At 51.3% G+C, this 27,698-nt stretch overlaps 1 protein-coding gene across 1 annotated transcript in view; it reads right to left on the bottom strand.

Annotated features, from left to right (window-relative positions):
* Positions 1–174: 174 nt before the first annotated feature.
* LOC119979660 (ectonucleoside triphosphate diphosphohydrolase 1-like) overlaps positions 175–27,698 on the bottom strand; it is a 67,608-nt gene continuing 40,084 nt past the window's right edge. The window contains exons 2-3 of the mRNA XM_038822189.1: positions 27,075–27,196; positions 175–333 (exon numbers count right to left, since the gene is read on the bottom strand). Coding sequence (XP_038678117.1) covers positions 175–333; positions 27,075–27,196 — 281 coding nt within the window. The remainder of the gene's footprint in view (positions 334–27,074; positions 27,197–27,698) is intronic.

The following is a 27,698-nucleotide window of genomic DNA, read 5'->3' as shown; positions in this document are numbered from 1 at the left end:
GCTCCCTTCTCTTTCCTATCCTGGAGAATCCTGGGGGCCCCCATATAAATGCAGCTTTTGGACACCCCGATAGAAACCCCGTTCTGTTCCCTGTTGGAATGTCTTTGTCGACTTCACCCCCACAGCAACTCTCTCTCGCCCGTGGGTTGTTTATTATTGTGGCTTCCTTGGCTTTCAGTAATCCATGTATAAACGATATGGGGGGAATCTGGTACCTTTCACTTTGCAGGAAGTTAATTCTGTGACCAGGCCAGTATCATTCATCTTCTCAGCTGGCCACTGGTAGATGTAGAGTGAAGTATGCGAGGAGCCAGCATCAATCACTATTCCATACTGTTGGAGAAACAATAGCACACAATGTCATTCCTCAGTCTTATATATTAGACTGTACTGCATTGTAACACAAACAGAAACAGGTTCCCTGTCACTGATAGGCCCACTATCCAGACAGCCCACAGCAGAACCACCACATCACTGCACCACTTTGCCCAAGATCGGTTCACCCACTTTGGGCCCTGCCTTGTCCACAGAAGCAGCAGGAGTCACGTTGACAGGCGGCCTTTCCTCTGTCAGATCAAAGCCTGGCAGACATACCACAAACTGAAACTACCTGTCACTGCTGTGACCTGCTCACATTGCAAGGTAAAGAACAGAGAGTGTGAGATCCACAATTCAGGATGGGAGAGTGTGACATTTGGAAATCAGGAATCAAATCTAAGCATGCATTCTTCCCATTTCCTCCAGTTAAATAGTGGGAAAACTAAAGCCGATTGTGTGGTAGTCACCACTGTTGTATATAACACATACGAGATGTAATACGGTCAGGCTCCTGTACTACAGGTACGAGGGTAGATTGCTGCCTGCTGGCTCCGCCCAGTAGGCGGAGTATGAATGTGTGGGCTCTCCGAGCTGCAGCCATTTCAGCAGCAGCTGCGGGAGGCTCCACATCTCTGCGTAATAAAGCCTCGATTACTCTCTACTCTTGTCTCGTCGTAATTGATAGTGCATCAATTTATTAAGCAGAGATTTTACAACGATGGATCTCCGCATCAAGCCAGATCGCCTGCAGCTGCACCCTTAAGCAGACAACGCCAAGTCGGCCTTCACACATTGGCTAGCTTGCTTTGAAGCCTACATTGGATCTGCGACTGAACCACCCCCAGAGGCACAGAAGCTCCAGATCCTGTACACACGGCTGAGCTCCGATATCTTTCCCCTCATCCGGGACGCGCCTACCTACGCTGAGGCCATGGCGCTTCTGAAAGAGAACTACACGCAGCAGACCAACAAACTCTACGCCAGGCACCTCCTGTCCACGTGGCATCAACTCCCCGGTGAGTCTGTGGAAGATTTCTGGCGTGCCCTGCTCGCCCTGGTGAGGGACTGCGATTTCCAGGCCGTTTCGGCCGTCGAACATTCCAAACTCCTAATCAGGGACGCTTTGGTTACAGGCATAGGGTCGGCGTACATCCGCCAGCGCCTCTTAGAAGGGGCTCCCCTCGACCTCGCGGCGACCAAGAAACTGACGAAAGGTCGCCTCCCGTAATGTACAAGCGTACGCCCCAACCGCACGGCGCCCCGCCCCTCCTGGACATCGTGGACCCCACCAGTGACCGCCCCATCATTCACCCCACTAGCGGCCTCCCCCCGCCAACCCCAAACCTGCGCAGCGCGGCAGCCGCACAACCCCGGGGGACCCAAATGCTACTTCTGCGGACAGACAAAGCCCCCCCAGCAGCGCTACCCAGCGTGGAGCGCTCTCTGCAAGGCCTGCGGGAAGAAAGGACATTTTGCTGCTGTGTGCCAGGCCCGCTCGATCGCCGCTGTAACCAGGTCCATTGTTCCTGCACCCCCCCCCCCCACGTGGGCCCCCTGGGCGCCGCCATCTCGCCCGCCTCAGAACCCCAGCTCGTCAGGCACCTGATCGGGCCGCTCATCGCCTGCAACTGCCGCCAACCAGCCAGGGGCCTTCCAACACCAGCCACACCTCGCCTCCATCATGATCGACCAGTCCCGGCCGCACAACCTCACAACCGCATCGACGACGATAAAGGTCGATGGGCACAAGACATTGTGCCTTCTCTGACTCCGGGAGCACAGAGAGCTTCATCCACCCCGATACGGTAAGGCACTGCTCCCTCGCGGTACACCCCATCATACAACAACTCTCCCTGGGCTCCAGATCCCACTACGTGGAGATCCGGGGATACTGCATCGCCACCCTCACCATCCAGGGCATAGAGTTCAGCGACTTCCAGCTTTACGTCCTTCCCAACCTCTGCTACTCGGCCTGGACTTCCAGTGCAACCACTAAAGTCTCACTCTGAAATTCGGCGGGCCCCTACCCCCCCTTACTGTATGCGGTCTCACGACCCTTAAGGTCGACCCGCCTTCTCTGTTTGCAAATCTCATCCTGGATTGCAAACCCGTCACCACCAGGAGCAGACGGTACAGCGCCCAGGACAGGACCTTCATCAGGTCCGAGGTCCAGCGGCTGCTTCGGGAAGGCATCATCGAGGCCAGCAACAGCCCCTGGAGAGCCCAAGTGGTAGTTGTGAAAACTGGGCAGAAAAACAGGATGGTCGTTGACTACAGTCAGACCATCAATCAGTACACGCAGCTCGACGCATACAACCTCCCACGCATATCGGATATGATCAATCAGAACAACAAAGAACAAAGAAAAGTACAGCACAGGAACAGGCCCTTCAGCCCTCCAAGCCTGTGCCAACCATGCTGCCCGTCTAAACTACAATCTTCTACACTTCCTGGGTCCGTATCCCTCTATTCCCATCCTATTCATGTATTTGTCAAGATGCCCCTTAAATGTCACTATCGTCCCTGCTTCCACCACCTCCTCCGGCAGCAAGTTCCAGGCACCCACTACCCTCTGTGTAAAAAACTTGCCTCGTACATCTCCTCTAAACCTTGCCCCTCGCACCTTAAACTTATGCCCCCTAGTAATTGACCCCTCTACCCTGGGGAAAAGCCTCTGACAATCCACTCTGTCTATGCCCCTCATAATTTTGTAGACCTCTATCAGGTCGCCCCTCAACCTCCGTCGTTCCAGTGAGAACAAACCGAGTTTATTCAACCGCTCCTCATAGCTAATGCCCTCCATACCAGGCAACATCCTGGTAAATCTCTTCTGCACCCTCTCTAAAGCCTCCACATCCTTCTGGTAGTGTGGCGACCAGAATTGAACACTATACTCCAAGTGTGGCCTAACTAAGGTTCTGTACAGCTGCAACATGACTTGCCAATTCTTATGCTCAATGCCCCGGCCAATGAAGGCAAGCATGCCGTATGCCTTCTTGACTACCTTCTCTGGTTTAGCACACTGGGCTAAATCGCTGGCTTTGTAAGCAGACCAAGGCAGGCCAGCAGCGCGGTTCAATTCCTGTACCAGCCTCCCCGAACAGCAGCCGGAATGTGGCGACTAGGGGCTTTTTCACAGTAACTTCATTGAAGCCTACTCGTGACAATAAGCGATTTTCATTTTTCATTTCACCTATGTTGCCCCTTTCAGTGACCTGTGGACCTGTACACCTAGATCTCTCTGACTGTCAATACTCTTGAGGGTTCTGACAATAAGCGATTTTTAATTTTCAATTTTTTCACCTGCATTAGACCTTCCAAAATGCATTACCTCACATTTATCCCGATTAAACTCCATCTGCCATCTCTACGCCTAAGTCTCTAAACGATCTAAATCCTGCTGTATCCTCTGACAGTCCTCATCGCTATCCGCAATTCCACCAACCTTTGTGTCTAATTGTTACTAATCAGACCAGTTACATTTTCCTACAAATCATTTATATACACTACGAACAGCAAAGGTCCCAGCACTGATCCCTGCGGAACACCACTAGTCACAGCCCTCCAATTAGAAAAGCACCCTTCCATTGCTACTCTCTGCCTTCTATGACGCAGCCAGTTCTGTATCCACCTTGCCAGCTCACCCCTGATCCCGTGTGACTTCATCTTTTGTACCAGTCTGCCATGAGGGACCTTGTCAAAGGCCTTACTGAAGTCCATATAGACAACATCCACTGCCCTACCTGCATCAATCATCTCTGTGACCTCTTCGAAAAACTCTATCAAGTTAATGAGATACGACCTCCCCTTCACAAAACCGTGCTGCCTCTCACTAATACGTCCATTTGCTTCCAAATGGGAGTAGATCCTGTCCCAAAGAATTCTCTCCAGTAATTTCCCTACCACTGACGTAAGGCTCACCGGCCTGTAGTTCCCTAGATTATCCTTGCTACCCTTCTTAAACAAAGGAACAACATTGGGTATTCTCCAGTCCTCCGGAACATCACCCGAAGACAGTGAGGATCCAAAGATTTCTGTCAAGTCCTCAGCAATTTCCTCTCTAGATTGCACAGTACCGGGTCTTCACGACAGCGGACATGAAATCTGCCTATCACCAGCTCCCCATTCGCAAGGCTGACCGCACGTACACTGCGTTTGAAGCGGACGGCCACCGTTATCACTTCCTTAGGGTCCCCTTCGGCGTCACTAATGGGGTCTCGGTCTTCCAATGGGAGGTGGACCGAATGGTTGACCGGTACGGACTGCAGGCCACCTTCCCGTACCTGGATAATGTCACCATCTGCAGCCACGACCAGCAGGACCACGACGCTAACCTGGTTTAGCTCACAAGGCTAAATCGCTGGCTTTTAAAGCAGACCAAGCAGGCCAGCAGCACGGTTCGATTCCCGTACCAGCCTCCCCGGACAGGCGCCGGAATGTGGTGACTAGGGGCTTTTCACAGTAACTTCATTGAAGCCTACTCGTGACAATAAGCAATTTTCATTTTTCATTTCATTCATTTCATTTCAATTACTCCACACCGCCAAACTCCTCAACCTCACGTACAACAAGGAGAAGTGCGTGTTCAGCACCAACCGCTCAGCCATCCTCGGCTATGTGGTGCAAAATGGAGTTCTAGGGCCCGACCCCGATCGCATGCGCCCCCTCATGGAACTCCCCCTCCCCCACTGCCCCAAGGCCCTCAAACGGTGCCTGGGGTTCTTCTCGTATTACGCCCAGTGGGTCCCTAACCATGCGGACAAGGCCCGTCCACTCATCCAATCCACCGCTTTCCCACTGATGGCCAAGGCTCACCAGGCCTTCAACCGTATCAAGGTCGACATCGCCAAGGCCGCGATGCACGCGGTCAACGAGACGTTACCATTCCAAGTCGAGAGCGATGCATCAGACGTCGCTCTGGCTGCCACCCTCACCCAGGCAGGCAGGCCCGTGGCATTCTTTTCCCGCACCCTCCATGCCTCCGAAATTCGGCACTCCTCTGTTGAGAAGGAGGCCCAAGCCATTGTTGAAGCTGTGCGGCATTGGAGGCATTACCTGGCCGGCAGGAGATTCACTCTCCTCACTGACCAACGGTCGGTAGCCTTCATGTTCAACAACACACAGCGGGGCAAGATCAAGAACGATAAGATCTTGAGGTGGTGGATCGAGCTCTCCACCTACAACTATGGGATTTTGTATCGCCCCGGTAAGCTCAACGAGCCCCCTGAGGCCCTATCCCGAGGTACATGTGCCAGCGCACAAGTGGACCGACTCCGGACCCTACACGACGCTCTCTGTCACCCAGGGGTCACCCGGTTCTTTCACTTCAAAAAGGCCGGCAAACTGCCCTACTCCATTGAGGAAGTCAGGGCTGTCACCAGAGACTGCCAGGTCTGCGCGGAGTGTAAACCGCACTTCTACCAGCCAGACCAAGCACATCTAGTGAAGACCTCCCGCCCCTTTGAATGCCTCAGCGTGGATTTCAAAGGGCCCCTCTCCTCCATCGACCCAAACACATACTTTCTTAACGTGGTCGTTGAATACTCCAGATTCCCCTTCGCCGTCCCATGCCCCGAAATGACATCTGCCACAGTCATCAAAGCACATTTTTAAGCGGGAATTCAGCTGTTGGAGTGGGCGGAGCTGCTTTGCGAATTCGAGACTTTTTGGCGGGAATTCAGCTGTTGGAGTGGGTGGAGCTGCTTTGCGGATTCGAGACTTTTTGGCGGGAATTCAGCTGTTGGGAATGGGCGGAGCTGCTTCGCGGATTCGAGTCTTTTCGGCGGGAATCCAGCTGTTGGGAATGGGCGGAGCTGCTTCGCAGATTCGAGTCTTTTCGGCGGGAATCCAGCTGTTGGGAATGGGCGGAGCTGCTTCGCGGATTAAACAGCTGTGAAGCATTTATGCTAACCACCATGCTACCCTGCTGCCCCTAGTCCTGCCCCTAGTCCTAGTTAAGGGGGGGTTGTTGGGTTACGGGTATAGGGTGGATACATGGGTTTGAGTAGAGTGATCATTGCTCGGCACAACATCGAGGGCCGAAGGGCCTGTTCTGTGCTGTACTGTTCTATGTTCTATGAACCGGTTCTGGGGGCGATGGGACCATTACAAATCGGATGGTCTACACCTGGGCAGGACTGGAACCAATGTCCTAGGGGGTGCTTTTGCTAACACTGTTGGGGAGGTTTTAAACTAATGTGGCAGGGGGATGGGAACCAGATTAGGAAGTTAGAGGTCAGTAAAGAGGCAGCAACTAAAGCCAGTGAGGTACTAGATAACAAACTCATTGTTAAGGGAAAGAGTCGACAGGGAAGTGATGATGAACGCAAAGGGGCAGGTGGTCTGAGGTGCATTTGTTTTAATGCGAGAAGTGTAGCAGGTAAGGCAGATGAACTTAGGGCTTGGATCAGTACCTGGGAATATGATGTTGTTGGTATTACTGAGACTTGGTTGAGGGAAGGGCAAGACTGGCAACTGAATATCCCAGGGTATAGATGCTTCAGGAGGGATAGAGAGGGAGGTAGAAGGGGTGGAGGAGTTGCATTACTCGTCAGAGATGATATCGCAGCTGTGATTAAGGAGGGCACGATGGAGGATTCGAGCACTGAGGCAATATGGGTACGGCGAAGAAATAGGAAGGGTGCAGTAACATTGTTGAGACTTTACTACAGGCCTCCCAAAAGCGAGCGTGAAATAGAGGTACAAATATGCAGACAGGTTATAGAAAAATGTAGGAGCAATAGGGTGGTCGTGATGGGAGATTTTAACTTCCCCAACATTGAATGGGATTCGTGTAGTGTTGGAGGCGTAGATGGAGCAGAGTTTGTAAGGAGCATCCAGGAGAGTTTTTAGAGCAGTATGTAAATCGTCCAACTCGGGAAGGGGCCATACTGGACCTGGTATTGGGGAATGATCCCGGCCAGGTGATTGAAGTTTCAGTCGGTGATTTGTTTGGGAATAACAATCACAATTCCGTTTTAGAATACTCATGGACAAAGACGAGAGTGGTCCTAAAGGAAGAGTGCTAAATTGGGGAAATGCCAAGTATAAGGAGCTAGGGAATGTGGATTGGGAGCAGCTGTTTAAGGGTAAATCCACATTTGAAATGTGGGAGGCTTTTAAAGAGAGGTTGATTAGAGTGCAGGACAGACATGGTACCTGGGACTTCGATGTTGTGGCCATTTCAGAGACATGGATAGAGCAGGGACAGGAATGGTTGTTGCAGGTTCCGGGGTTTAGGTGTTTTAGTAAGTTCAGAGAAGGGGGCAAAAGAGGGGGAGGTGTGGCGCTGCTAGTCAAGGACAGTATTACGGTGGCGGAAAGGATGCTAGATGGGGACTCTTCTTCTGAGGTAGTATGGGCTGAGGTTAGAAACAGGAAAGGAGAGGTCACCCTGTTGGGAGTTTTCTATAGGCCACCTAATAGTTCTAGGGATGTAGAGGAAAGGATGGCGAAGATGATTCTGGAAAAGAGCGAAAGTAACAGGGTAGTTGTTATGGGAGACTTTAACTTTCCAAATATTGACTGGAAAAGATATAGTTCGAGTACATTAGATGGGTCATTCTTTGTACAATGTGTGCAGGAGGGTTTCCTGACACAATATGTTGACAGGCCAACAAGAGGCGAGGCCACATTGGATTTGGTTTTGGGTAATGAACCAGGCCAGGTGTTAGATCTGGAGGTAGGTGAGCACTTTGGAAACAGTGACCACAATTCGGTGACCTTTACGTTAGTGATGGAAAGGGATAAGTATACCCCGCAGGGCAAGAGTTATAGCTGGGGGAAGGGCAATTATGATGCCATTAGACATGACTTAGGATGTGTTGGTTGGAGAAGTAGGCTGCAAGGGTTGGGCACACTGGATATGTGGAGTTTGTTCAAGGAACAGCTATTGCATGTTCTTGATAAGTACGTACCAGTCAGGCAGGGAGGAAGGGGTCGAGCGAGGGAACCGTGGTTTACCAAAGAAGTGGAATCTCTTGTTAAGAGGAAGAAGGAGGCCTATGTAAAGATGAGGCGTGAAGTTTCAGTTGGGGCGCTTGATATTTACAAGGAAGCGAGGAAGGATCTAAAGAGAGAGCTGAGACGAGCAAGGAGGGGACATGAGAAGTCTTTGGCAGGTAGGATCAAGGAAAACCCAAAAGCTTTCTATAGGTATGTCAGGAATAAAAGAATGACTAGGGTAAGAGTAGGGCCAGTCAAGGACAGTGGTGGGAAGTTGTGTGTGGAGGCTGAGGAGATAAGCGAGATACTAAATGAATACTTTTCGTCAGTATTCACTCAAGAAAAGATAATATTGTGGAGGAGAATGCTGAGACCCAGGCTATTAGAATAGATGGCATTGAGGTGCGTAGGGAAGAAGTGTTGGCAATTCTGGACAAGGTGAAAATAGATAAGTCCCCGGGGCCGGATGGGATTTATCCTAGGATTCTCTGGGAAGCCAGGGAAGAGATTGCTGAGCCTTTGGCTTTGATTTTTAGGTCATCATTGGCTACAGGAATAGTGCCAGAGGACTGGAGGATAGCAAATGTGGTCCCTTTGTTCAAGAAGGGGAGTAGAGATAACCCCGGTAACTATAGGCCGGTGAGCCTAACGTCTGTGGTGGGTAAAGTCTTGGAGAGGATTATAAAAGATACGATTTATAATCATCTAGATAGGAATAATATGATTAGGGACAGTCAGCATGGTTTTGTGAAGGGTAGGTCATGCCTCACAAACCTTATCGAGTTCTTTGAGAAGGTGACTGAACAGGTAGACGAGGGTAGAGCAGTTGATGTGGTGTATATGGATTTCAGTAAAGCGTTTGATAAGGTTCCCCACGGTCGTCTATTGCAGAAAATACGGAGGCTGGGGATTGAGGGTGATTTAGAGATGTGGATCAGAAATTGGCTAATTGAAAGAAGACAGAGAGTGGTAGTTGATGGGAAATGTTCAGAATGGAGTTCAGTTACGAGTGGCGTACCACAAGGATCTGTTCTGGGGCCGTTGCTGTTTGTCATTTTTATAAATGACCTAGAGGAGGGCGCAGAAGGATGGGTGAGTAAATTTGCAGACGACACTAAAGTCGGTGGAGTTGTAGACAGTGCGGAAGGATGTTGCAGGTTACAGAGGGACATAGATAGGCTGCAGAGCTGGGCTGAGAGGTGGCAAATGGAGTTTAATGTGGAGAAGTGTGAGGTGATTCACTTTGGAAAGAATAACAGAAATGCGGAATATTTGGCTAATGGTAAAATTCTTGGTAGTGTGGATGAGCAGAGGGATCTCGGTGTCCATGTACATAGATCCCTGAAAGTTGCCACCCAGGTTGATAGGGTTGTGAAGAAGGCCGATGGTGTGTTGGCCTTTATTGGTAGAGGGATTGAGTTCCGGAGCCATGAGGTCATGTTGCAGTTGTACAAAACTCTAGTACGGCCGCATTTGGAGTATTGCGTACAGTTCTGGTCGCCTCATTATAGGAAGGACGTGGAAGCTTTGGAACGGGTGCAGAGGAGATTTACCAGGATGTTGCCTGGTAAGGAGGGAAAATCTTATGAGGAAAGGCTGATGGACTTGAGGTTGTTTTCGTTAGAGAGAAGAAGGTTAAGAGGTGACTTAATAGAGGCATACAAAATGATCAGAGGGTTAGATAGGGTGGACAGCGAGAGCCTTCTCCCGCGGATGGAGGTGGCTAGCACGAGGGGACATAGCCTTAAATTGAGGGGTAATAGATATAGGACAGAGGTCAGAGGTGGGTTTTTTACGCAAAGAGTGGTGAGGCCGTGGAATGCCCTACCTGCAACAGTAGTGAACTCGCCAACATTGAGGGCATTTAAAAATTTATTGGATAAGCATATGGATGATAAGGGCATAGTGTAGGTTAGATGGCCTTTAGTTTTTTCCATGTCGGTGCAACATCGAGGGCCGAAGGGCCTGTACTGCACTGTATCGTTCTATGTTCTATGTTCTATGTCCCTGTGAAAATGAGGGATAGAAATGGCAGGATTAGGGAACCATGGATGACGGGTGGAATTGTGAGACTAGCTAAGATGAAAAAGGAAGCATACATAAGATCTAGGTGACTTAAAACTGATGAAGCTTTGGAGGAATATCGGGAAAGTAGGACAAATCTCAAACGCGCAATAAAGAGGGCTAAAAGAGGTCATGAAATATCTTTGGCTAACAGGGTTAAGGAAAATCCCAAAGCCTTTTATTCATATATAAGGAGCAAGAGGGTAACTAGAGAAAGGATTGGCCCACTCAAAGACAAAAGAGGGAACTTATGCGTGGAGTCAGAGGAAATAGGTGAGATTCTTAATGAGTACTTTGCATCGGTATTCACCAAGGAGAGGGACATGATGGATGTTGAGGTTAGGGATGGATGTTTAAATACTCTAGGTCAAGTCGGCATAAGGAAGGGGGAAGTTTTGGGTATCTAAAAGGCATTAAGGTGGACAAGTCCCCAGGACCGGATGGTATCTATCCCAGGTTACTGAGGGAAGCGAGGGACGAAATAGCTGGGGCCTTAACAGATATCTTTGCAGCATCCTTGAGCACGGGTGAGGTCCTGGAGGACTGGAGAATTGCTAATGTTGTCCCTTTGTTTAAGAAGGGTAGCAGGGATAATCCAGGGAATTATAGACCTGTAAACTTGACGTCAGTGGTAGGCAAACTGTTGGAGAAGATACTGGGGGATACGTTCTATTCACATTTGGAAGAAAATAGACTTATCAGTGATAGGCAGCATGGTGTTGTGCAGGGATGGTCATGTCTTACAAACCTAATAGAATTCTTTGAGGAAGTGACAAAGTTAATTGATGAGGGAAGGGCTGTAGATGTCATATACATGGACTTCAGTAAGGCGTTTGATAAAGTTTCCCATGGCAGGTTGATGGAAAAAGTGAAGTTGTATGGGGTTCAGGGTGTACTAACTAGATGGATAAAGAACTGGCTGGGCAACAGGAGACAGAGAGTAGTGGTGGAAGGGATTGTCTCAAAATGGAGAAAGGTGATTAGTGGTGTTCCACAGGGATTCGTGCTCGGACCACTGTTGTTTGTGATATACATAAATGATCTGGATGAAGGTATAAGTGGTCTGATTAACAAGTTTGCAGATGATACTAAGATTGGTGGAGTTGCAGATAGCGAGGGGTCTGTCAGAGAATACAGCAAAATATAGATAGATTGGAGAGTTGGGCAGAGAAATGGCAGATGGAGTTCAATCCAGGCAAATGCGCGGTGATGCATTTTGGAAGATCCAATTCAAGAGCGGACTATATGGTCAATGGAAGAGTCCTGGGGAAAATTGATGTGCAGAGAGATCTGGGAGTTCAGGTCCATTGTACCCTGAAGGTGGCAACGCAGGTTGATAGAGTGGTCAAGAAGGCATACAGCATGCTTGCCTTCATCGGACAGGGTATTGAGTACAAGAGTCAGCAGGTCATGTTACAGTTGTATAGGACTTTGGTTAGGCCACATTTGGAATACTGCGTGCAGTTCTGGTCGCCACATTACGGAAGGATGTGGATGCTTTAGAGAGGGTGCAGAGGAGGTTCACCAGGATGTTGCCCCATTACAGAGTCACATCTATGGTTAGACATTATGTTTCGAGTTTTCCAGGCAAGGGTGCGTTGGGTATAGTCTGTACCTTTTCCGTTGTGAACAGCAACTAGGACATGCTGTATACACTGAACTTCAAACACACACACTGATCTCCACACACAAACACTGAACTTCACACACACACACTGAACTTCACACACACAACTTCATACACACTGATCTTAACACACACTGATCTTAACACACAAACACTCATCTTCACATACACACACTGATCTTCACACACACTGATCTTCACACACTGATCTTCACACACACACACTGATCTTCACACACTGATCTTCACACACACTGATCTTCACACACTGATCTTCACACACTGATCTTCACACACACACTGATCTTCACACACACTGATCTTCACACACACACACACACACACTGATCTTCACACACACTGATCTTCACACACTGATCTTCGCACACACACACACTGATCTTCACACACACTGATCTTCACACGCACACTGATCTTCACACACACTGATCTTCACACACACTGATCTTCACACACACACACTGATCTTCACACACTGATCTTCGCACACACACACACTGATCTTCACACACTGATCTTCACACACACACACTGATCTTCACACACACTGATCTTCACACACTGTTCTTTGCACACACACACTGATCTTCACACACTGATCTTCGCACACACACACTGATCTTCACACACATTGATCTTCACACACTGATCTTCGCACACACACACAGATCTTCACACACACTGATCTTCACACACTGACCTTCACACACAGACTGATCTTCACACACACTGAACTTCACACACTGATCTTCACACACAGACTTATCTTCACACACACTGAACTTCACACACACTGATCTTCACACACACACTGATCTTCACACACAGACTGATCTTCACACACACTGAACTTCACACACTGATCTTCACACACACTGAACTTCACACACTGATCTTCACACACACTGAACTTCACACACACTGATCTTCACACACACACTGATCTTGAAACACACACACTGATCTTCACACACACATACTGGAATTCCACACACACAGTGATTTTCACACACACACTGATCTTCTCACACACACACTGATCTTCACACACACTGATCCTCACACACACTGATTGTCACACACACTGATCCTCACACATACTGATCCTCACACACACTGATTGTCACACACACTGATCTTCACACACACTAATCTTCACACACACACTGATCCTCACACATACTGATCCTCACACACACTGATTGTCACACACACTGATCCTCACACATACTGATTGTCACACACACTGATCCTCACACACACTGATCTTCACACACACTAATCTTCACACACACACTGAAATTCACACACTCTGGTCAGAAATCTATTGTTTGGCTTCTAGTTTCCTGCTGGCAGCAATTGCGGCCAGCGTGTTTCCTGGCAGCCTGGGAAGCGGCTGCAGTGTAGAATCCCACCACCAGCGAAAGGGGCCACAGCGAAAAACCCGCGGCTGTGGAACCGGACAATCTAGCCCAACACAGGCAGAAGGTCGTTAAGGTTTGACAGCAGCATTGTGTTAATGGATAATATCACTGGCATTGCAGCCGTGCAAAGCAGCTAGCTTCACCTTCTCAGCTGCATTGCTGCGTGTGAACCAGCTAGCTTCAGCTGCTCAGCTGCATTACTGTGTGTGAACCAGTTAGCTTCACCTGCTCAGCTGCATTGCTGCGTGTGAACCAGATAGCTTCACCTGCTCAGCTGCATGTGAACCAGTTAGCTTCACCTTCTCAGCTGCATTACTGTGTGTGAACCAGTTAGCTTCACCTTCTCAGCTGCATTGCTGCGTGTGAACCAGCTAGCTTCAGCTGCTCAGCTGCATTGCTGCATGTGAATCAGCTAGCTTCACCTGCTCAGCTGCATGTGAACCAGTTAGCTTCACCTTCTCAGCTGCATTACTGTGTGTGAACCAGTTAGCTTCACCTTCTCAGCTGCATTGCTGCGTGTGAACCAGCTAGCTTCACCTTCTCAGCTGCATTACTGTGTGTGAACCAGTTAGCTTCACCTTCTCAGCTGCATTGCTGCGTGTGAACCAGCTAGCTTCACCTTCTCAGCTGCATTACTGTGTGTGAACCAGTTAGCTTCACCTTCTCAGCTGCATTGCTGCGTGTGAACCAGCTAGCTTCAGCTGCTCAGCTGCATTGCTGCATGTGAATCAGCTAGCTTCACCTGCTCAGCTGCATGTGAACCAGTTAGCTTCACCTTCTCAGCTGCATTACTGTGTGTGAACCAGTTAGCTTCACCTTCTCAGCTGCATTGCTGCGTGTGAACCAGCTAGCTTCACCTTCTCAGCTGCATTACTGTGTGTGAACCAGTTAGCTTCACCTTCTCAGCTGCATTGCTGCGTGTGAACCAGCTAGCTTCACCTTCTCAGCTGCATTACTGCGTGTGAACCAGCTGGCTTCACCTGCTCAGCTGCATTGCTGCGTGTGAACCAGCTAGCTTCAGCTGCTCAGCTGCATTGCTGCATGTGAATCAGCTAGCTTCACCTTCTCAACTGCATTGCAGCCGTGTGGACCAGCTAGCTTCACCTGCTCAGCTGCATTGCTGCGTGCGAACCAGCTAGCTTCACCTGCTCAGCTGCATTTCTGCGTGTGAACCAGCTAGCTTCACCTGCTCAGCTGCATTGCTGCACGTGAACCAGGTAGCTTCAGCTGCTCAGCTGCATTGCTGCACGTGAACCAGCTAGCTTCAGCTGCTCAGCTGCATTGCTGACGTGCGAACCAGCTAGCTTCACCTGCTGAGCTGCATTGCTGCATGTGAACCAGCTAGCTTCACCTGCTGAGCTGCATTGCTGCCGTGCGAACCAGCTAGCTTCACCTGCTGAGCTGCATTGCTGCACGTGAACCAGCTAGCTTCAGCTGCTCAGCTGCATTGCTGCCGTGCGAACCAGCTAGCTCCACCTGCTGAGCTGCATTGCTGCGTCGGACCAGCTAGCTTCACCTGCTCAGCTGCATTGCTGCACGTGAACCAGCTAGCTTCAGCTGCTCAGCTGCATTGCTGCCGTGCGAACCAGATAGCTTCACCTGCTGGGCTGCATTGCTGCATGTGAACCAGCTAGCTTCGCCTGCTCAGCTGCATTGCTGCACGTGAACCAGCTAGCTTCACCTTCTCAGCTGCATTACTGCGTGTGAACCAGCTAGCTTAACCTGCTCAGCTGCACTGTAGCCGTGCAAAGCAGCTAGCTTCACCTGCTCAGCTGCATTGCTGCGTGTGAACCAGCTAGCTTCACCTCAGCTGCATTGCTGCATGTGAACCAGCTAGCTTCACCTTCTCAGCTGCATTGCTGCGTGTGAACCAGCTAGCTTCGCCTGCTGAGCTGCATTGCTGCATGTGAACCAGCTAGCTTCACCTGCTCAGCTGTATTGCTGCACGTGAACCAGCTAGCTTCACCTGCTCAGCTGCATTGCTGCACGTGAACCAGCTAGCTTCACCTGCTGAGCTGCATTGCTGCCGTGCGAACCCGCTATCTTCACCTGCTGAGCTGCATTGCTGCATGTGGACCAGCTAGCTTCACCTGCTCAGCTGCATTGCTGCGTGTGAACCAGCTAGTTTCACCTGCTGAGCTGCATTGCTGCATGCGAACCAGCTAGTTTCACCTGCTGAGCTGCATTGCTGCATGTGAACCAGCTAGCTTCACCTGCTCAGCTGCATTGCTGCCTGTGAACCAGCTAGTTTCACCTGCTCAGCTGCATTGCTGCTTGTGAACCAGCTAGTTTCACCTGCTCAGCTGCTTAGATGGCCGGTATTTCACCTGCTGCTCAAACACAGCTGCACCATGAACTCACTTAAGTAGAGCTGTTTCGGAAACACAATTAACAACGCCACCAAACACATGACAAATCTCCCTGACCAATGTTCTCTCAGAAAGAGAGGAGTCTGTGTTGTGCATGGATTCAGTTTTGATGCACCTTTACACCAACCCAAACGGGAAGAGGTATTTGCTGAGTTTAAACTCCCTGCCCCCAACAATCCCACCATAAAGCAGCATCCACTAAAGATGCTGAATCCTTGAAAGTGTGCTCAGCTGATCAGTGGAATTCCAAATGGCCTTGGTGAATTTCACATACAGAATTGTGAGGCTTATAGACCAACCCAGACATACAGATCAGGAAACCAGAGAAAGAGTTGGGAATAATCATTGTTAACAGCATTGCTATATCAACAAAATGCTTTATTAATGACGGGTCTTAATTCGTATACGTTGGACCCACCACCCAACATGACTGGACAGCCTTGCTCAGAAGTAAACTCATAAAATGCCCTTTGGACTGGTGTAAGAGCAATGAGCTGCCACACGGTGTCTACGAGAGACTCTGTCCTCACCACCCACTGCTTCCACATCTGTATGGAGAGCCCAAGGCACACATTTACCCCCTCTCTTATCTGTGACAACGTGAATTGTTACAATCAGTTCTGAGTAGGTTTTCCAGATGCAGGGTGAAGGCCATGCAGGACTTGCACACCCCAGGATAGCAATGCCACGCTGATTCTACATTTCAGTCTATTTGCTAATATCCCATTGAAGGAAGTGACAGATATTTGCAGCACAGCTGGATGTCATAGACACACCACCATTGTGTGACTCAGAACTCATTGAACTTATGAACCTGGCAACTCACGCCATTGATTCAGTTTTAAAGACACCACATCTTCCCAAATACATGGTGTTGCCTCTAGGCCCAGCTCTCAAAAACATCTTTGTTGGGTTCCATGAGAAATGTGTTTTCAGTGGAATGACAGCTAACCCCTGTTCCTCGCATATTTCTGACATGTGGATGCATGTTTGCTCTATTTAAATCCACAGCTGATTGGAATAATTATCTTACATATCTTAACGGGCTCCATCCTGTGCTCAAATTCACATTTAGAATAGAGCTCCGTTTCCTTAACCTCAGATCGCTTCTCACAGTGTATCACACAAACTCTAATAGGGTCTAAGGACGTTCCTTTCAACCCGCAAAGGCGCCCAATGTATGTCAGATTAGGGTTAGGTACCTCAACAATTTGGGCAACAGATGAATCTAGGTGTCTCACACAGCAACAACACGAGTGTATTCACCACCAGCACAATACTGCTGTCAACTACATCATTGGTAAAGGTAATGGTATTGGTCATGGAAAGTAGGGTTTAGGCGGATGAATTAAACAGGAATTTTGCATCAATCTTCACTTTACAGTAACATCCCAAAAATAGCTGTGACTTAGGAAATGGAAGGGAGGGAGGTGGCACAGTAGTTAGCACTGCTGCATCACAGTGCCAGGGACCAGGGGTTCGATAGCGGCCTTGGGTAACTCTCTGTGTTGAGTTTGCACATTCTCCCCATGTCTGCGTGGGTTTCCCCCGGGTGCTCTGTTTTCCTCCCACAGTACAAAGATGTGTGAGTTAGGTGGATTGGCCATGCTAAATTTCCCCTCAATGTCCAAAACGTCAGGTGGGGGTTGCAGGAGTGAGCCTCGGTACATAGAGGGTTGGTACAGACTCGATGGGCCGAATGGCCTCCTTCTACACTGCAGCGATTCTATGATTCTATGGTGTCGGGGGTAATGTACTGGGTGTGATTCTCCTGCCACGCTGTGCCGGAAAGCAGCTCACAATGTGTCACAGCGCAGCCCACAGAAAGCCAGGAGACGATGAGAATGCTTTCCCTCAGATCAGGAATCTCTGCAACTCTCTTCCTCAAAAGGCAGTGGAAGCAGAAACTTTGACTATTTTAAGACAGAGCTGGATAGATTCTTGATTAGCCAACCCTGCAAATTCCTCCTTACTAACATCTGGGGTTATGCCAAAGTTGGGAGAGCTGTCTCAGAGTTTAGTCAGCCAACAGCCTGACATAGACATTCAGCCAGGCATAGCCCCCAGAGGCAGTGGCACAGTGATACAGTCGGGAGGGAGTGATCCTGGGAGTCCTCAACATCGACTCTGGACCCTTCAGGTTAAACATGGAAACCTCCTGCTGATTACCACGTACCAGCCACCATCAGCTGATGAATCAGTTCTCCTCCATGTTGAACACCACTTGGAGGAAGCACTGAGGGTGGCAAGGCACAGAATTTAGGGGGCGATTCTCCAATATTGGGCCTAAGAGTTTGCGCCGGTTACGTACGATTCTAGCCCCCACGGGGGTGGGGGGGGGGGGCGGCAGCACGGCGCTGGAGCGGTTCACGCTGCTCCAGCCTAGCGCTGCACCAACCCGCGCATGTGCAGCTGGGCCAGCTCAATCCTTCGCGTGCGCAGTTGGGCCTGCGCATGCGCGGGGGACATCTTTAGCGCTCCGGCCCCGATGGAGTCGGCGTTCAGGGGCCGGCCACACCAGAAAGTGGGGGGGGGGGGGGGGGGGGAGAGGCTGGCCTGCCGATTGTTGGGCCCCGATCGCGGGCTAGACCCCATCGGAGGCCCCCCCGGTTAAGGAGCCCTCCCACACAGGCCGTCCCCCCAACCGTTCGCGCAGAGTTCCCGCCGGCAGCGACTAGGGGTGAACGGCGCCGGTGGGACTCTGTCGTATCCGCGCGGCCGCTCAGCCCATCCGGGCCGGAGAATTGGCGGCCCCGCCGATTCCAGTCGCCGACGCTGCGCCAAACCCGCCGGTGCAAATGGCGCCAATTCTCCTCAACTCGGAGAATCGCCTGCCGGCGTCGGGGCATTGTGACACGGTTGTGGTGATTCTCCGGCCTGGCACGGGGCTCGGTGAATCGCCCCCATACTCTGGGCTCAGTATCACCAACAGACCAAGCTGGCCGTGCCCTAAATGACAGACCTGCTCTGTTCTTGGCTGTGTAAATCAGAGTGACCACCGCACAGTCTTCGTGAAGATGGAGGGCCTGATTTTCCAGCTCTTCATACCGACAGGATACTCCTGTCCTACCAAAGGCGTCCCTTTGTGATGGGATGGGCGAGCCACGGAAAACGCTCCAGATATCGGTGGGAGCAGAATATTCTGCTGTCTGCTAATGGCTAACCACGTCCATCGCTGCAGAACACATGGCGGGGGAGGGGCAAGGGGCGGGGGAGGGGCAAGGGGAGGGGGAGGGGCAAGGGGCGGGGGAGGGGAAAGGGGCGGATGAGGGGAAAGGGGCAGGGGAGGGGCAAGGGGAGGGGGAGGGGCAAGGGACGGGGAGGGGCAAGGGGCGGGGGAGGGGAAAGGGGCGGGGGAGGGGAAAGGGGCAGGGGAGGGGCAAGGGGAGGGGGAGGGGCAAGGGGAGGGGCAAGGGGCGGGGAGGGGCAAGGGGCGGGGGAGGGGCAGAGAGGGGCAAGGGGCGGGGGAGGGGCAAGGGGCGGGGGGGGGGCAAGGGGCGGGGGAGGGGAAAGGGGTGGGGGAGGGGCAAGGGGCGGGGGAGGGGCAAGGGGCGGGGGAGGGGAAGGGGCGGGGGAGGGGCAAGGGGCAGGGGAGGGGCAAGGGGCGGGGGAGGGGCAGAGAGGGGCAAGGGGCGGGGAGGGGAAAGGGGCGGGGGAGGGGCAGGGAGGGGCAAGGGGCAGGGGAGGGGCAAGGGGCGGGGGAGGGGAAAGGGCGGGGGAGGGGCAAGGGGCGGGGGAGGGGCAGGGAGGGGCAATGGGCGGGGGAGGGGCAGGGAGGGGCAAGGGGCGGGGAGGGACAAGGGGTGGGGAGGGGCAAGGGGCGGGGGAGGGGCAGGGAGGGGCAAGGGGCAGGGGAGGGGCAAGGGGCGGGGGAGGGGAAAGGGCAGGGGAGGGGCAAGGGGCGGGGGAGGGGCAGGGAGGGGCAAGGGGCGGGGAGGGATAAGGGATGGGGAGGGACAGGGGGCGGTGGAGGGGCGGGGAGGGGGGTCAAGGGAGAGGCAAGGGGTGGGGGAGTGATAGGGGTCAGGGGGAGGGTCAAGGCACGGAGGAGGAGCAGGGGTCAAGGGGCGGGGGCAAGGACCAGGGGAGGGGCAGTGAAGGGACGGGGGGGTGGCAGGACAGGGAGGGGGAGGGAGAGGGCAGGGTGGAATGAGGCAGGGGTGCGGGGAAGGATGGAGGAGGGCGGGAGTCACTGTCTAAAAGGACGGGAACAACGGAAACACTGATTAGTAGGAGCTGGGAGAGATTGCAACAAAGATATAGCAAAGCATCAGAACAAGTGACTGATGGCCCGGTAATGAGTGGGGGAATGGGAGGGGAAGAGGGGTTGGGGGGGGGGGGGAGTGGGGGTTGGGGGGGGGGGGAGTGGGGGATGGTGGGGGTGGTGGTGGGGGATGGGCGTGGGTGGGGTGGGGGGAGTGGGGGATGGGGGGACTGGGGGATGGGCGGGGGTGGGGGGAGTGGGGGATGAGTGGGGTGAGGGAGTGGGGGATGGGCGGGGGATGGGGGGACTGGGGGATGGGTGGGGGTTGTGAATCTATGGGGGTTGTGAATCTATGGAATTCCTTGCCCAGTGAAGCAGTTGAGGCTCCTTCATTACATGTTTTTAAGGTAAAGATAGATAGTTTTTTGAAGAATAAAGGGATTAAGGGTTATGGTGTTCGGGCCGGAAAGTGGAGCTGAGTCCACAAAAGATCAGCCATGGTCTCACTGAATGGCGGAACAGGCTCGAGGGGCCAGATGGCCTACTCCTGCTCCTAGTTCTTATGTTCTTATGTTCTTATGAGTGGGGTGGGGGGAGTGGGGGATGGGCGGGTGGGGGAGGAGTGGGGGATGGGCGGGGGTGGGGGATGGGCGGGGGGGGGAGGGGGGGATGGGTGGGGGTGGAGGGGAGTGGGGAATGGGTGGGGGTGGAGGGGAGTGGGGGATGGTCGGGGGTGGGGGTGGGCGGGGGTGGGGGGGAGTGGGGGATGGGTGGGGGTGGGGGATGGTCGGGGGTGGGGGTGGGCGGGGGTGGGGGGGAGTGGGGGATGGGTGGGGGTGGAGGGGAGTGGGGGATGGTCGGGGGTGGGGGTGGGCGGGGGTGGGGGGGGAGTGGGGGATGGGTGGGGGTGGGGGATGGGTGGGGGTGGGGGGGAGTGGGGGATGGGCGGGATGGGGGGGTGTGCGGGATGGGGGGTGTGGGGGTGGGGTGGAGGGGAGTGGGGGATGGGCGGGGTGGGGGAGTGGGGGATGGGCAGGGTTGGGAGGTGTGGGTGATGGGTGGGGGGAGTGGGGGAGTGGAGGATGGGTGGGGGTGGAGGGGAGTGGGGGGTGGGCGGGGTGGGGGAGTGGGGGATGGGTGGGGGTGGAGGGGAGTGGGGGGTGGGCGGGGGTGGAGGGGAGTGGGGGGTGGGCGGGGGTGGGGGGAGTGGGGGATGGGCGGGGAGGAATGTGGGATGGGTGGGGGTGGAGGGGAGTGGGGGATGGGCGGGGTGGGGGAGTGGGGGATGGGTGGAGGGGGATGGGCGGGGGTGGGGAGGAATGGGGGATGAGGAGCTGGGTGTGATGGAGAAATGGACCGGGATGTCACAGAACGACTGATCCCTGCCGAATGCGGGCGGGCGGGGGGGGGGGGGCAGTTGTGTGTACTCGATGTTACATATTTCAATACACGGGGCCTGTTCTTTGAAGACAGAGAGAACATGTACACATATTGCACCTGATTCAGCCAAACAAAATAAGTGACAGCCATTCACTGATTCATTCCCCAGAGCAATGCCGTGGCTAATCAGGGTCAAGCTGCCTGGTTTAAATTTCAAACAGTGCTTAGCAGTTATCTGCCAGTTTCCATCAACTGGTGTATTCCCCAAGGCAACACCTCAACCAATCATAGTCCATTTGCCAACCAATCAGCAATCGCTTCTCCTACCCATTTGGTGGTATTCTTGTGAAGTGTCTTGATAAGTGCAAGACAAAAACATGTTTCTTTTCTCGTCAATTTCAGTTAAAGTTCTATTGAATGAAAAGCCAACAATAGCTGTATCCCTGTGATCCCAGACTTCCACACACGGATTCTGAAATCCCGACTCCCTGAACCTTTAAACTCTCGCCGCTGCCACCCAGCACCTTCAAACTTTATTAAATCTTTAGGCTGCATTCTGCTCTGCCTGCCATTGGCTCCGATGCAGTGGAGAATTAAGCATCGGGGACGTGTTTCCGACGCTCTGGTCCTCCCCTGGTGTTGGGATCGAGTTCACACCCATGACAGTGGGAGGAAGCAAATGGGTAATTAAGACCCATTTTCACCCTGTTAGTGTCAGGGCCCGCGTGATTCTCCACTTCTCTGGCCGGGAATCTCGTGGACGAGAATTGGTGCAGGTCTTGACGAGCGTGGACCTTGCAGTGAGCCAAGGGGGGAACACATTACGAGAGCTGCCCCCCATCAAATGTGAAACTAACGGCAATGTTTACAAACATCAAGATTTGATTGACAGCTCCTGGACCACATCAAACAGGGAACACAAGGTGAGATCACATGGGATTCGGGGTAACTTATTATCTTGGATAGAAGACTGGCTGACGGACAGGAGATAGAGAGTCGGGATAAATGGGTCTTTTTCTGGATGGCAAGATGTAACTAGGGGGTGCCACAGGGTTCGGTTCTTGGGCCCCAACTGTTTACAATCTATATAAACGATTTGGATACAGGGATAGAAGGTTCTATAGACAAATATGCAGATAAAATAGGTGGAACAGCAAGTTGTAATGTGGAAATATGAACCCTACAAGAGATATAGATGGGTTAGGAGAGTGGGCCAAAATGTGGCAGATGGAGTTTAACGTGGAGAAGTGTGAGGCCATGCATTTTGGTCAGAAAAATGGAAAGGCAACTTATCTAAATGCGGAGAGACTTTGGGGTGCCCCAATGCAGAGGGATCTGGATGTCCTCGTGCATCAGAAACTAAAATGCAGGTGCAGCAGGTAATAAAGAAAGCAAATGGAATGTTGGCATTTGGGAAGTGTTGCTGCAGCTGTACATGGCATTGCTGAAACCAAACCTGGAGTACTGGGCACAGTTTCCATCCCCTTAATTGAGGAAAGATGTAGTGACATTGGAGGCAGTTCAGAGGAGGTTCACTAGGTTGATTCCAGAGACGAGAGTTTGTCGTATGAAGACAGTTTAGGCCTATACTATCTCGAGTTTAGAATGAGGGGAGACCATATTGAGGTATACAAATGATAAAGGTATGGTAGCAAGATAACACAGTGGTTAGCCCTGTTGCTTCACAGTCGCAAGGTCGCAGGTTTGATTCCCGGCTTGGGTCACTGTCTGTGCGGCGTCTGCATGTTCTCCCCGTGTCTGTGTGGGTTTCCTCCGGGTGCTCCGGTTTCCTCCCACAGTCCAGAGACGTGCGGGTTAGGTGGATTGGCCATAATAAATTGCCCTTAGTGTCCAAAAAGGTTAGGTTGGGTTACGGGGATAGGGTGAAGGTGTGGGCTTAAGTAGGGCGCTCTTTCCAAGCGTCGGACCACACTCGATGGGCTGAATGGCTTCCTTCTGCCACGTATATTCTGAGATAAATTCTATGATTATGGATAAAGTAGAGGTGGAGCGGATGCTTCATCTTCTGGGGCAATCGAGAGGCCATTGTCTGAGAATAAGAAGTTGCAAATTTAAAACAGAGACGAGGAGAAACACGATAAATTGCAGACTCCTGCTCTGAGTTCTCATGTTCGAGGAAAGAACCATTCTGTCTTATTCCACCTTCCACCTCTTGGTCTGTAGCCCTGTTGGTAGCAACACCTCAAGCTGAAATCTGGTGTTCTTGATTAATAAGGGGATTGGATTGGATTTGTTTATTGTCACGTGTACCGAGGTACAGTGAAAAGTATTTTTCTGCGAGCAGCTCAACAGATCATTAAGTACATGGAAAGAAAATTAAATAAAATAAAATATATAATAGGGCAACACAAGGTATACAATGCAACTACATAAGCACTGGCATCGGATGAAGCATACAGGGTGTAGTGTTAATGAGGTCAGTCCATAAGAGGGTCATTTAGGAGTCTGGTAACAGCGGGGAAGAAGCTGTTTTTGAGTCTGTTTGTGCATGTTCTCAGACTTCTGTATCTCCTGCCCGATGGAAGAAGTTGGAAAAGTGAGTAAGCCGGGTGGGAGGGATCCTTGATTATGCTGCCCGCTTTCCCCCGGCAGCGGGAGGTGTAGATGGAATCAATGGATGGGAGGCAGGTTCGTGTGATGGACTGGGCGGTGTTCACGATTCTCTGAAGTTTCTTGTGGTCCTGGGCTGAGCAGTTGCCATACCAGGCTGTGATGCAGCCAGATAGGATGCTTTCTATGGTGCATCTGTAAAAGTTGGTGAGAGTTAATGTGGACATGCCGAATTTCCTGAGGAAGCATAGACGCTGTTGTGCTTTCTTGGTGGTAGCGTCAACATGGGTGGACCAGGACAGATTTTTGGAGATGTGTCCCCCTCGGAATTTGAAACTGCTAACCATCTCCACCTCGGCCCCGTTGATGCTGACAGGGGTGTGTACAGTACTTTGCTTTCTGAAGTCAATGACCAGCTCTTTAGTTTTGCTGGCATTGAGGGAGAGATTGTTGTCGTTACACCACTCCACTAGGTTCTCTATCTCCCTCCTGTATTCGGACTCGTCGTTATTCGAGATCCGGCCCACTATGGTCATATCGTCAGCAAACTTGTAGATGGAGTTGGAACCAAGTTCTGCCACGCAGTTGTATGTGTACAGGGAGTAGAGTAGGGGGCTAAGTACGCAGCCTTGCGGGGCACCGGTATTGAGGACTATTGTGGAGGAGGTGTTGTTTATTCTTACTGATTGTGGTCTGTTGGTCAGAAAATTGAGGATCCAGTTGCAGAGGGAGGAGTCAAGTCCGAGGTTTTGGAGCTTTGATATGAGCTTGGCTGGGATTATGGTGTTGAAGGTGGAGCTGTAGTCAGTCAATAAATAGGAGTCTGATGTAGGAGTCCTTGTTGTCGAGATGCTCTGGGGATGAGCGTAGGGACAGGGAGATGGTGCCTGCTGTGGACCAGTTGTGACGGTATGCGAATTGCAGTGGATCAAGGCATCCTGGGAGAATGGAGGTGATGCGCTTCATGACCAACCTCTCGAAGCGCTTCATTACGACTGAAGTCATGGCTACCAGATGATAGTCACTGAGGCACGTTGCCTGGTTCTTCTTTGGCACCGGTATAACGGTGGTCTTCTTGAAGCAGGTGGGGACCGCGGAGTGGAGTAGGGACAGGTTAAAAATGTCCGTGAACACTCCTGCCAACTGGTCCATGCAGGCTCTGAGTGCACGACCAGGGATCCCGTTCGGATCAGGGGTTATGGGGAGAAGGCAGGAGAATGGGGATGAGGAACATATCAGCCATGATCGATGGCAGAGCAGATCTGATGGGCTGAATGGCCTAATTCTGCTTGTATGTTTTATGGTCTTAAGGCTGTGACTGACAACTTCCACAAAGAACTGTGAGCTTTGTTTCATTAATCTTCTTCTTGGAAGAATAACTTTAAGTGCTGTAATCACAAAGTTTACAAACTTCAACCACATCAAAGAGAGTTCAGTGAATTCCTATCACAACACTTGAGCGATTTTGAAGAGCTAAACTGGAAACTGACAGCACTTAACTCTCTTTGATGTGGCTGATGTTTGTAAACATTGTGGTTATAGCACTTAAGAGTTACTCAGCCATGAAGAAGATGAATGAAGAAAAGCTGGCATCTGTGTTTGCAGAAGCTGTCAATCACAGTCCAAGATGAGAAATTAATGAATGAACATAGAATATAGAACATAGAACAGTACAGCACAGTACAGGCCCTTCAGCCCACAAAGTTATGCCGACCATTTATCCTAATCTAAGATCAAACTAACCTACACCCCTTCAATTTACTGCTGTCCATGTGCCTGTCTAAGAGTCGCTTAAATGTCCCTAATGACTCTGACTCCACCACCTCTGCTGGCAGTGCATTCCACACACCCACCACTCTCTGTGTAAAGAATCTCCCTCTGACATCTCCCCAATACCTTCCTCCAATCACCTTAAAATTATGTCCCCTCCTGACAGCCATTTCCACCCTGGGGAAAAGTCTCTGGCTATCCAGTCAATCCATACCTCTCATCACCTTGTACACCTCTATCAAGTCACCTCTCTCCCTTCTTCGCTCCAGTGAGAAAAGCCCTAGCTCCCTCAACCGTTCTTCATAAGACAAGCCCTCCAGTCCAGGCAGTATCCTGATAAATCTTTGTACCCTCGCCACAGCATCCACATCCTTCCTATAATGAGGCGACCAGAACTGCACACAATATTCCCAGTGTGGTCTAACTAGGGTTTTATAAAGCTGCAGCAAAACCTCGCGGCTCTTAAACTCAATCCCCCTGTTAATGAAAGCCAACACACCATATGCCTTCTAAACAACGCTATCAACCTGGGTGGCAACTTTGAGGGACCTATGTATGTTGACCCCAAGATCCCTCTGTTCCTCCACACTTCCAAGAATCCTGCCTTTAACCCTGTATTCAGCATTCAACCTTCCAAAATGAATCACTTCACATTTATCAAGGTTGAACTTCATCTGCCACTTCTCAGCCCAGCTCTGCATCCTGTCAATGTCCTGATGTAACCTGCAACAACCCTCAACACTATCTACAACTCCCCTAACCTCCGTGTCATTGGCAAATTTACTAACCCACCCTTCCACTTCCTCATCCGAGTCATTTATAAAAACCACAAAGAGCAGAGGTCCCAGAACAGATCCTTTCGGAACACCACTGATCACCGACCTCCAGGCGGAATACTTTCCATTCACGACCACTCGCTGTCTTCTTTCAGCCAATTCTGCCAGCGAGGGACTGGAGCATAGCATCAGAATCAGCCTGAATCGCGATTGTCTCTCCTGGTATCTCAAAACAGAGAAACCAGCCTCTTGTCTCTCTGCTTCCCCTCCGATCCGCAACCATTGACACCCACATCCCATAATTGAAAATTAAATGAATGAAAATCGCTTATTGTCGCAAGTAGGCTTCAAATGAAGTTACTGTGAAAAGCCCCTAGTCACCACATTCCAGCGCCTGTTCGGGGAGGCCGGTACGGGAATTGAACCGTGTTGCTGGCCTGCCTTGCTCTGCTTTCAAAACCAGTGATTTAGCCCAGTGTGCTAAACTGGATAATAACGATGAATAATAAAACATGCGAGGACACCGAAGTTCAATCTGAGACAAGATGAAGAACACATGACTGACTGATGGTGAGAAATCTCTTCATTGACACTAATCACAATTACCTTAAATGTCTTGGTGAGGACCAGTTTCTGTACAAGGCCTATTGTCACCAGTATGATTAGTCCGAGGACCACAAGGAGGATGATGAGTTTGATCAGGAGCCTGCGCCTCCTCTGGTATTTTTCTGTAAATGAAGAATGAAAGTGCATGAACACAATGCATGGTGAGAGTGGGGAGGGTGGTGAAGGTGTTAGAAAGACTCACTTGGGCACAACATAGTTTTTTTAATATAAATTTAGAGTACACAATTATTTTTTCCAATTAAGGGGCAATTTAGTGTGGCCAATCCACCTACCCTGCACATCTTTGGGTTGTGGGGGCGAGACCCACGCAGACACGGGGAGAATGTGCAAACTCCACACGGACAGTGACCCAGAGTCGGGATCGAACCTGGGACCTCGGCGCCGTGAGGCTGCAATGCTAACCACTGCGCCACCGTGCTGCCCCACAACATAGTTCTGACCCTCTGTCTGTCTCTATGTCCTCTGTTAATGTGTCTCTCAGTTACAGGAGGATTTGTTTTAATTGTTGAACGTGGAGACCATTCTGTCCAACTGGTCCATGCTGAGGCACTGATATCTCACCTCGCAGTATTTGAGGACTCACCTCGCAGTATTTGATCCCAC

Source organism: Scyliorhinus canicula, chromosome 16 (assembly GCF_902713615.1).
Source record: "Scyliorhinus canicula chromosome 16, sScyCan1.1, whole genome shotgun sequence".
Taxonomy (NCBI): Eukaryota; Metazoa; Chordata; class Chondrichthyes; order Carcharhiniformes; family Scyliorhinidae; genus Scyliorhinus; species Scyliorhinus canicula.
This window is presented reverse-complemented; position numbering and strand designations above follow the sequence as displayed.